We start from the raw sequence: 11,076 nt of genomic DNA on the forward strand, positions 1-11,076 counted from the left end.
AACCTACTGCCGATTCCCCTCGCTCTCTTCTCCTTCCTCTCTCTGTCCGCGCATGCCATGGCCGCACGCACACCCCTCTGATGCCCGCGCGAGCCCCTCTTCCATGGCCGCGAGCCCCTCCTCCGAGACCGACTGGCCGCTATGACCATTGCCACCTCCATAGCGAATCGCAGGCGATGGGTGGCCAACGCTCCCAGATCTCTCCGACCTCGATCCACCGCCAGATCGAGCAGGCACTCCAAGACTGGCGACGGTCATGCCCACGCCGAGCCCTAGCCTGAGTCCCCTTCCTGCTCGATGGCAAACCCCTCCATGGCGGCCGACGGCGGGGTGCCGTGGGCGGAGCGGGATGTAGCCGGGCCCCTCAAATCTCCGGCGGGAGAGCTCGTGCTGTTCCGGCGGCCGCTAGTGAAAAATGGATGATGCTGGCATGGTGTTCCTTCTCGATGCTATTTACAAGTTAGTGCCCTCAGATCTGCAAATTAATTTGACCATTTGTTCTCCATGCTAACTTCCGGGGCTTGGTCGCCGACAAGGCCATCCTTTGCCAGGTTCCCACTGCGAGAGGAGTTCGCCGACAGCCATATGCATCACACCAGGCTATTCCCTGAGGTTCATGGGAGGCGTGATATGACTGACAAGAGTGGGAACATACTTCCGGGTTAGCAAATACACTGGTATTTCAATGTCATTGATTGCAACTATCTGCTACTACTTGTTGAAGCATTGCTGACTGTGATTGGGTGCGTTTCTGCTTCTACTGTCCTGCAGGAACTGTGGTTGACCTCATGATTTGCCACCCTATAGAGTTTGATTTCTACTTGTGCAGCCATGCTGGCATTCAGGTAGACACTTACTTTGTCCACATGTCCTATTTGTTTTCTATGCTCTTGATCTTCAATGCTTGCATACTGAGTGTGGTTGCAAAATGCTCCTCAGGGAACTAGCAGGCCAACACACTACCATGTTCTTTATGATGAGAATCACTTCACAGCCGATGCGCTTCAGTCACTGACCAACAATCTCTGCTACACGTAAGCCTCTCTCTCTCTGTTGTGTTGTGTTGTGTTGTGACTGATGATGGTTAATTTCTGATCCATATGCAGCTATGCTCGTTGCACTCGTGCGGTCTCTGTTGGTGAGTTCCCCCTTTCAGTTTTCTGCCTTAATTTGCTTCAACTTTCATCTGTGCTTTTTCTCTCTAAGTAGAGTATTCTTCTGTGGACATTAATACTAGTAGCTTAGGGCATCTGCCTTATGCCTCTGCTAGTATGTTTTGCTTATCCTGATAGTCCTAGCAGCTGTAGACTTGTAGTAATCTGGTATTCTTATTACCTTGTACCCACCTGTGTGTGTCTTCTCTGATGCTAGTTAGCAATCCAACCACACTGGTGGTTCCTTTAACTCCTTAATGGACCTGTGCTTGACGGCCTTTGGCCTAAAACTCTAAATAAGCATGCACTCTAAAGCACATGGTATGTCAAGTCATGTGTGATGCTCATTGTATATGCTTTTGTATTTATGGTATTCTTTGTGGTGCACTAGATGAAGTCAAGGGAACACCTGATGAGACTTCGGCTATTGCAACAACAGAATGCCCACTTGCAGAGAAGGGATCCAAATCAACCGGCTCTTAATGGTGCTATGAACTCTGGTGTATCAGTCAACATGGCAGCCCCGCAGCAGCAGTTTCAGTCAAGAAACCAGCAAGTTGTAATGCATACTGTCTTGTGTAACTCATTACTATTCACAGTTTCTCTGTACCTTTGTGCTGTTTCCTAATAATCCTGATATTCTACTCATATTGGCTACTGTTTAAGGTCAAATTGTTGTACTGTTAAGTGTTAGTTGATGGTTGATTAACTCCTAGTAGCAACCAAACAATTTGGAACTTGAACCGCATTGCGATTTGAATTCTTCAATCTTGATTTTTTCAATCGATGATAGCCATCTTGCACCATACTATAAAATGATGGACCAACAACTAGCTGATTGTCAATCCATTCTTGCTAGATGAGTTATTGCTTTCCTTGTTGTAAGATAAGATGGTAGCATCACATATCATCCTATGTTGCTGTACATTGTACTAGTTCCTGAAGTGGAAAAGGGGAATGAGATATGTGTTATGACTTGTGACTGCTTACTACTAGATGTATATGTGCAGCTAGCTAGCAACCTAGTAGTATTAGTAAAAATATACATGAGTAATTCCCTCCCTATCCCTTGTGATTAATTCTAGATCTATACACATGCCATCTATGTCTGGCAAAATATGCACCATATCTCATTCATAGTGTGATGTTTCCAGCAGGTGCCTGTTTTCATTTGCTAGTGAATATCTCATTTTTTCTAGCTCTGGCAACATATGAGATTCTAGGTCTATACAAATGCCATCTCGTTTGCATTTAGAATTGTCTGATGTTAATGATGAGGATATACTTGAAACCTGTCCTGTCATTTTTAGTAAAAATTACATCATCATTATAAATTGCTCGGTGTAGTCATTTTCTCTTCAAATTTTTGCAGTGTATCTCATCTAAATAAAACTGCAGGCAGTGATCTTCTTGTGTGAGTATATATGTCTGCATTGCATGTTGTTTTTGTGAAAATATGATGATTACTTCTTAGGTACTGCATATTGTGTTTAGCTTGAGGTTTTGTATGCACTAGTATTACTCTGTTTAGCTTGAGGTTTGAAGCTCTAGTATGCTTATAGTGACTGGTTTCGTTAGTCTCTTAATCGACAAGTTAACTGCACTAGTATTTACTAGTATTACTGTTTTGCTTTTACAAGAATTATTTTGTTCTGTCTCTAATTGATGCTGACAACAACAATTATGTTCTATCTCTGATTCATGCTGATGACATCTCCATTCATTTCATCTAGTGAGCAAACATGGCACCATCCATGAGTCTTGCAGCGAAAGGTCTGCTCCCCTTTGGAGCGCTCCCCTCGAGCGGCGTCGCGCAGAGGTCGGTGTCCGTGACCGCCTCACTGGAGCACAAGACGAGCGATTATAAGAGGAAGCTCCTGAAGCTTGCGCCCGGAGGAGTCGGCCTGCCCGCCTTGTTGAGTGCCAAGAAGGCTTTCGCTGATGACCAGGGCGTCTTTTCCTCCAGGATGTCTTACTTGAGCTGGTTGCCTCCCTGGCCTTACTGCTACTGCTGCTGGTTGCTTCCCCGTCCCCTTCCCCTACAGTGCTATATTGCATCACTGATCTGCACTGTTTGGTGTGTTTCATTCCTATTATTGTTATGTTCAACCACATTGCCAGTGTTCAGAAATAACACCTACTCATTATGCAAATGCATGCAACATAATCTGAAATTCATTCAGTTTGACTGTGCGTAAACACTATAGTGTACAACTATCAACTTGTTTCACTATTCAGTTTGTCACCCATTCAGCTTACTTACTGGGGCATCTTTCTTGTGAGAGTTTACTTAATAGTACAATATGTTAGAAGAAACTACCATGTCTCCAGAATGAATCATCGATCGCTCTTTATACACTTACAACTTGATTTCTTTCATATAAGTTCCGTTGCCTTTCTTTAGGTTGAGCTACTGCCCTGTTAATTATTGTAACAAACATTATCATTTGCCAGTTTGCTCTGTGTTGAGAACTGACCAATAAGTTTTGTTTGCCAATTAGCTTTCTATGTGCATGCTCTTAATCCCCATAGCACTAAGATAGGACCTTACTGAGCCTCATATTACTAATTTCTGAATCAATCATTATTATTTCTGTCCTCAACAAGTCGCAGCGCTATGTTCTCTTTTTTGTTCAGTTAGCTCTGTCAAATATAATCAACCTGCCTATGTTCCATTTTGCTATTTGTACTTAGGTAGAAAAAGCTAAAATCTGTACATGTAATTTTTTTCTTCTGTAATGATGATTTGAAATGCCACGCAAGTCATTATTGGTGCTGCTGCTGTTGTTGCTGTGGTTGTTGGAGGTGTTGCTGTTGCATCTGGCGGAGCTGCCGTTGGGGCCCCAAAAGGTAACCTTCATCAGCCACAACCCCACAACAATGCCTCAAGGTTCTGTGCCCCATCACCCCTCTTTCTAAATTACTGAAATGAACCAAGATCTCATATATTTAGGAACAGAGGTAGTAGTAAGGTTAAAATAGAACAGCAAGGGATGTTTCTAATTTGGTTATGCTAGAATAATGCATCAACTCGTGGTATTCTTGGATGTTACTCTAGGTGTCAAAATGATAGTAAAACCTAGGCTCTTGCATGGTTCTTGAATTAATTTTTCTATTTTATTGCTAACAAATATTGCCCATGTTGAGACTCTAAACATGTGGATGTTCCTCTCCTTTACAGGAATTCTACCCGAAGAAATTCGGAGAAAGCTTGAAGCCCTAGTTAGCGACTTGCTTTATATGTTATTGACTTGTAATGCTAAATTTGTTGAGAATTTTGATGTACTGTTGCACATGTTACTCGAATGCTGGTATTTATGTACATATACTCACAATATTATCCGTTGTTTACTTGAAATGCATTCTTGGGCTGAAAGTGGCCGAAAAAGTATATGCTGTATTGAATTTGTGCTGATTGTGTATGTCTATTCTACAAAAGAAGAGGCACGATCCAAATGGAAGAAGTACTGAAATGTCTATCGGACCTAATCTGGTTGGGCTTTGCAAAGAGGCCTGAAACATATTGGCTAGTTGGGCTTTGAAAAGAGGCCTGAAACATATTGGCTGGTTGGGCTTTGAAAAGAGGCCTGAAACATATTGGCATCAATTAAGGCTGAAAATTAAATAGAAATGCGTAAAAAAGGCCGAGGCCCAAAAAAGAAACAGATATTAAAAGGCCATGGTCTAGAAAAAAAATGCTAAAATGTTGGGCTTGGCCCGTGAAGTCACCAAAAATTGATAGGAAAAATATATATTAAAAAGGCTGAATTAATGGGCTCGGCCCATCTAAAACACCTAATCGGACCGGGCTGAATCTTGTCAATGACCTTTTGAATTGGTCGTAGTTTTGCCACGTCAGATTGCCATGTCGGATCCGACGTGGCTAGGGTAGACAGCCAGTGACCAAAACAAAAGGTCATGGGTTCAACGACCTTCTATTTTGGTCGTAAACGTCTACGACCTTCTCACAGAGAAGGTCGTTAATTTCAGTTTACGACTGCCAGCTTTTGACCTTCCATTTTTGGCCACAAAAAGGTCGCAAATGAAAAACAATGACCTTTCAGTGACCAATAGTCAAGGTCACAAGTTGACATATTTCTTGTAGTGAACGGTTACCATACGTGCATGCTACGGGACTTGCAAACCTCAACACAAGTGTCTCTACAATCCACAACCACCCACTAGCATGACTCTAACATCACCATCTTTATATCGCAAAACTATTGCAAGGAATCAAACATATCATATTCAACGACCTACAAGTTTATGTAGGATTTTATGACTAACCATGTGAATGACCAATTCCTGTCATCTCTCTAAATAGATATAAGTGAAGCAAGAGAGTATTCTACAAATGGCGGTTTTCTATGTGAAGAGAAACAGGCAATCCAAACTTCAAATGATATAAGTGAAGCACATGAAGCATCCTATAAAGCCATACTCAAAAGATATAAGTGAAGTGCAATGAGCATTCTATAAATCAACCAAGGACTATCTCATACCAGCATGGTGCATAAAAGAAAAATGAAAACCAAATGCAAAAGACGCTCCAAGACTTGCACATAGTGCATAAATGAAACGGATACGAAAACATATCGATACTTGTTGAAGAAAGAGGGGATGCCTTCCGGGGCATCCCCAAGCTTAGACGCTTGAGTCTCCTTGAATATTTACTTGGGGTGCCTCGGGCATCCCCAATCTTGATCTCTTGCCTCTCTTCCTTTTCCTCACATCAAGACATCCTCGATTAGACACTTCATCCACACAAAACTTCAACAGAAAACTCGGTAAGATCCATTAGTATAATAAAGAAAATCACCACTCTAAGTACTGTATAAAACCAATTCATATTTTGTTTTTGCATCGTGTCTACTGTAACATCACTTTTCCATGGCTTAATCCACTGATATAAATTGATAGATTCATCAAAACAAGCAAACTATGCATCAAAAACAGAATTTGTCAAAAACAGAATAGTCTGTAGCAATCTGAACATCCACCATACTTCTGGTACCCCACAAATTCTACCAAAATTAGGAAACATAAACAAGTTGTATAGCAAGACAGTGCAAAAGGAATCAGAACCAATGGACGTTCCAGTTAAAAATGTAAAATCGCGCACTACAGCCAAAGTTTCTGTCCTGCACCGTACAAACCAACAAGCATTCTAAACATCCTAAAGGCAAACCTTGGCACATTATTTTTATAATACAATGGAATTGTACAAGGAGATAATTATTTTTGATGAAAAGTTTCAATAATTAAGATTCACAAAGTTTCCATGAGCATGAACAAAGTTCAAGGCTAGCTCCCACTTCAACAATGCTTGTCTTTCTTACTTTCACTTTCCTTTTTGAAAAGTTTTTAGGTCCCCCTCTTTATTTTTTTGTTTTTAAACTATATGAAAGCACACAAAAGAAATAAATGACTCTATAAAACTTCCGGGTTGTCTCCCTGGCAGCGCTTTCTTTAAAGCCATTAAGCTAGGCATTTAGTGCTCAAGTAATGGATCCACCCGGATCCCAAGGTATATCAGAGCCAATTTTAATTAACAATGATTTGTAATTTAGTAGTGAGCACAAAGTAACATATATCATGCAACAACAAAGTCTAACTCTCTTCCTATGCATCGGCATGTCATAAAAGAACAATTCATGCACACCAAGTAAAGGCCAATGCATAGTATAAACAATTTCTTGCAATTTTATCACATTGGAAACATAAAGAGGCGGAGATATAGTTCCTATTTCATAGTAATTGCAAGTAGGAGTAGCAAGCACATGCATATTATATTCATCAAAATCATCATGTGCAACGGTAAAAGGATCGCAACAGTTTTCGATAAGTAAGAGTGTCGAACCCAACGAGGAGCTAAAGGTAGAATAAATATTCCCTCAAGTTCTATCGACCACCGATACAACTCTACGCACGCTTGACGTTCGCTTTACCTAGAAAAAGTATGAAACTAGAAGTACTTTGTAGGTTTGCAAGATAATAAAGAGCACGTAAATAAAAGCTAGGGGCTGTTTAGATAAAGATGCAAGAAATTAAATATAGCGAGTGTGGAAAAGTGGTGGTAGGAGTTGTGAAATTGTCCCTAAGAAACTGACTATGTTACTAGACCGATAATCACTATTGCAATTCTATTTGAGGGAGAGGCATAAGCTAACATACTTTCTCTACTTGGATCCTATGCACTTATGATTGGAACTCTAGCAAGCATCCGCAACTACTAAAGATTCATTAAGGTAAAACCCAACCATAGCATTAAAGTACCAAGTCCCCTTTATCCCATACGCATAATCCCCCTACTCAGGTTTGTGTTTCAGTCACTCACGCAACCCACTATAAGCGAATCATGAATGCATTGCAACACCCTACTGCGGGAATCCCTCACGCTTGCGCGACACGGAGGGCACAATAGGACAGCACCAATAATAAAACATGCAACTCAAACCAATCATAGCAATTCATCAATCATCGATAGGACAATAGAAATCTACTCAAACATCATAGGATGGCAACACATCATTGGATAATAATATGAAGCATAAAGCACCAGGTTCAAGTAGAGGGTATAGCGGGATGCTGGAGAGTGGACCGCTGAATATAGAAGGGGGAAGGTGATGGAGATGTTGGTGAAGATGACGGCGGTGTTGGTGAAGATCGCGGTGATGATGATGGCCCCCGGCAGCGCTCCGGCACCACCGGAAGCAAGGGGGAGAGAGGGCCCCTTCTTCTTCTTCTTCCTTGACCTCCTCCCTAGATGGGAGAAGGGTTTCCCCTCTGGTCCTTGGCTCCCATGGCTTGGGAGGGGCGAGAGCCCCTCCGAGATTGGATCTATCTCTCTGTTTCTGCGTTCCCTGATTCTACCCCTTCACCGTTTCCTTTATATCTGGAGATCCGTAACTCCGATTGGGGTGAATCTTTTGCCCAGATTTTTCTCGTAAAATTAGCTTTCTTGCGGCAAACGAAGGGTATCAACCGCCTTATGGGTGGCCCACGAGAGCCCAGGGCGCGCCCTCTATCTCGTGGCCATTCGGACACCGTTTCGCGTTGATTCTTCCTCCGGAAAATCCCAAATATTCCAAAATAATTCTCCGTCCGTTTTTATCCCGTTTGGACTCCATTTGATATTGGTTTTCTATGAAACATAAAACATGCAACAGACAGGAACTGGCACTGGGCACTGGATCAATATGTTAGTCCCAAAAATAGTATAAAAAGATGCCAAAAGTATATGAAAGTTGAAGAATATTGGCATGGAACAATCAAAAATTATAGATACGATAGAGACGTATCACTTAGCCCTTGTTTGGCGACTACGATCGTGTGGGCGGCGCGGTGGCCAGGGTGTGATGTTCGGTGGCGGTTGTACAGTGGCTTGTAACTCTCTGAGTTGAGATAGTTCCAAAATTAATTTGCCGAAAGCTTGGCTATTTTTCCACTTCACTGCTCAAACCATCAAAAATATGAAATTCAGATGTATACAGGAAGCCAAGGCTTCTCCGAACAAATCATATGGAAAACAAAATCTTTCGGTGGTATACACTAATAAATGTTTTGAGTAAAATATATCATCATCATAGAACATAATGTGATAGTTGTAGTGCTACTGCAATTTTGAAAATGAACACACAAATATCTTCTTTTTTCTGCCTGAAACTAGATTTGAAATGGATATCGAATAGCGAGGCATAAGATATTCATCTTGTTAATAACAAAACTGTTTATTCAGAGGTCGGGAAGGGGGGGGGGCTGAATATTTCAGGCTTGAGAAAAAAAAGAGGAGAATTTAAAAGGTTGTAATGTACATCAACATGAGGCCTCAAATTCATCATTCACGCTCTTTAGGTCAACTCCAACCTCATTCTTCAAATCGTCCCCAAATATCTGAACCGGCGTGTCTGGACACTTTACCATCCAATAATATCCACCAAATGTTCTATGAACTTATCTGAATGTTTGAAATTCCATAAACCGGAACCAAACATAGAAATGGTTTGTGGGAGTCCAAACATGCTACAAACACATCAACTCAGTCTCAAACTGCACCAAACCCATCTTTTCTCTTTATCTTTTTCAATTGTCTCTTCATTTGAAAAAGAGCGGACATTTGGTGGATACGGTTGGATGTCTGTCTTCCGCTCCACTATCAGAGGACACGTCAAAACGTGTGTGCGGACGTTTGGTGGTGTCTGTTTTGATGTACCGCATTGGAGTTTCCCTTAGAGAGTTAATACTATAGGTGGAAGAATGACACATCTATAATGTTATAAGTGATTACTTCAAAATGAATGCAATGAACAATCCACGATGATGATCATATATCGGATAGAAAAATTCACACAATGGAGTGAAAAGTGTGTGTCGGCCTCTCGCTCTTCTATTCTTCGGCTAGGAGACACGTCAGATCCACTGCAGAGCGCATGATGGGCGCTGGTTTGGTCAGAATAGTCCGAATTTGACCACTTGTGGCCAACGTGCGGTGCTGGATGGTGGCAGCAACCCTCCGGGTCCCTGCATGGATGTGGGCTGTGATGGCGTGGTTGTAACCCATGGTGGTGCTCCAGGTTGGTTTGCATCCTAGTGCACACTCCAGCGTTAGTCTGTTGGTGAGCGACTCGTGTGGTGGTCTCCACTCAATTACAAAGTTGTGTTTGTACAGGGGGCACTGAAGGGTTGGACTTTCCCCAGCTCGATCCACCATTGAGGGATGATCAATTGTGAAGGGGTGGGGGGCATGACGTCATCGTCCTTGCCTTCGGTCTAGTGGTGGCATGCCACCGATGAGCTCGGCTTTGCCCGGTTGGGCCAAGGTGGGGCGGTGCAGGCCAGCTCTGGCCAGGCGTGGACCTGGCAGCTATTCAGGGGTGTGGAAGGAGGTGCCTTCCCACCCGTCTATTCTGCTATCTTGGTTACAAGCCTGTGGCAAGGATGGAGTTGGTGCCATGGATGTCGAGGCGGCGACCTTGGTGGTGGGAGCCGTGGCGCTAGGGGCGGAGCATGCAGCTTAGCCATTGTTTGGCGACTACAGTCGTGTGGGCGGCGTGGTGGCCAGGGTGTGACATTCGGTGGCGGTGGTGCGGTAGGCCATAGCTCAATTCGGTGATGGTGAGTGCTGGTCGGAGTGAAAAACCGTTTTGACTTGTCAAATCGGTGGGGCGGTTTTCTCGCGTCGTTCCCTTTGAAAGGACATGCGGTGCCCCCATGTGTGGTTTTGGTAATTGATGACATTCTCTATGGTCTAATGGTTGCATTGAGTTATATTTGAAGGATTTGTCCATAGGCTTTTCTTTAAGTCCATGTGTTGGTTTCAAGGAGTTTATGAGTTGACCAAGGTGCTATTAAGGAATTATCCAAAGATTGGTCATGTGAGTGTTGAGCTTATTGCTAGCATGTCTTGAAGAAGAAGATTGTGTGATCATTCATGTTTACCTTCAAGACATCATCCAAACGAAGAGAGTTGGAAAGATTCAAGGTTGATCAAGACTAAGTCTAGAGTGAATCAAGTTGATCAACTCACAAAGTGAAGAAGATGTACCGAGAGGGATCAAGTGATCCCATGGTATGGTAAGCATTACCATTGCGCTTTGTGTACTAACCTGTGGTCTATGCGAGAGTTCCATGTGGGGGTAGGTACGTGTCCATGTGCTTGCGTCAAGAGGAAGATATCACTCAACCCATGGAGAGGATGACATCAACTGGTGATCATCATCAAGATTGCCGTGTGCAAGTTCAAGTGCAGCATCACGAAGAGATCAAGTGCATGATGCTTGTCATCCATTGTGGTGTCAATGGACTTGTGAAGATGTGCCGAAGAGTGGCTCACCCATAGTGGAGTATGGGGGAGCAATCATCTAGTCTTCACCAAGCCTACGCAATCACGAAAGGTGGTCCAAATTAAGGAAGTCAAGATCGT

The 11,076-nt window shown here is 42.8% G+C and overlaps 1 protein-coding gene across 4 annotated transcripts; it reads left to right on the plus strand.

The window, feature by feature from the left end:
- The first annotated feature begins 13 nt into the window (after window positions 1-13).
- Window positions 14-4,269, plus strand: LOC123064373 (protein argonaute MEL1). 4 transcript variants are annotated; one of them, XR_006430692.1, is made up of 7 exons: window positions 14-459; window positions 537-677; window positions 772-845; window positions 940-1,034; window positions 1,107-1,138; window positions 1,546-1,713; window positions 2,888-4,269. XR_006430692.1 is itself a non-coding variant. In XM_044487864.1 (6 exons), the coding sequence occupies exons 1-6, from the start codon at window positions 416-418 to the stop codon at window positions 1,635-1,637; spliced, it is 462 nt and encodes a 153-aa protein (XP_044343799.1). In that variant the 5' UTR covers window positions 14-415; the 3' UTR covers window positions 1,638-2,856. The 4 variants fall into 4 exon arrangements, 1 of the variants encoding a protein (XP_044343799.1); XR_006430690.1 differs by having other exon boundaries at window positions 537-661; XR_006430691.1 differs by having other exon boundaries at window positions 14-677.
- Window positions 4,270-11,076: the final 6,807 nt, after the last annotated feature.

Source organism: Triticum aestivum, chromosome 3B (genome assembly GCF_018294505.1).
Source record: "Triticum aestivum cultivar Chinese Spring chromosome 3B, IWGSC CS RefSeq v2.1, whole genome shotgun sequence".
In the NCBI taxonomy this organism is placed as follows: domain Eukaryota; kingdom Viridiplantae; phylum Streptophyta; class Magnoliopsida; order Poales; family Poaceae; genus Triticum; species Triticum aestivum.

What these genes read in the sequence shown, in the direction of transcription:
- LOC123064373 (XM_044487864.1), top strand. Translation starts at nt 416, where the DNA reads ATGGATGATGCTGGCATGGTGTTCCTTCTCGATGCTATTTACAA. An exon ending in GAGTGGGAACATACTTCCGG is followed by an intron (nt 662 to 771) that starts GTTAGCAAATAC and finishes ACTGTCCTGCAG; the next exon opens with GAACTGTGGTTGACCTCATG. An exon ending in CACTCGTGCGGTCTCTGTTG is followed by an intron (nt 1,139 to 1,545) that starts GTGAGTTCCCCC and finishes GTGGTGCACTAG; the next exon opens with ATGAAGTCAAGGGAACACCT.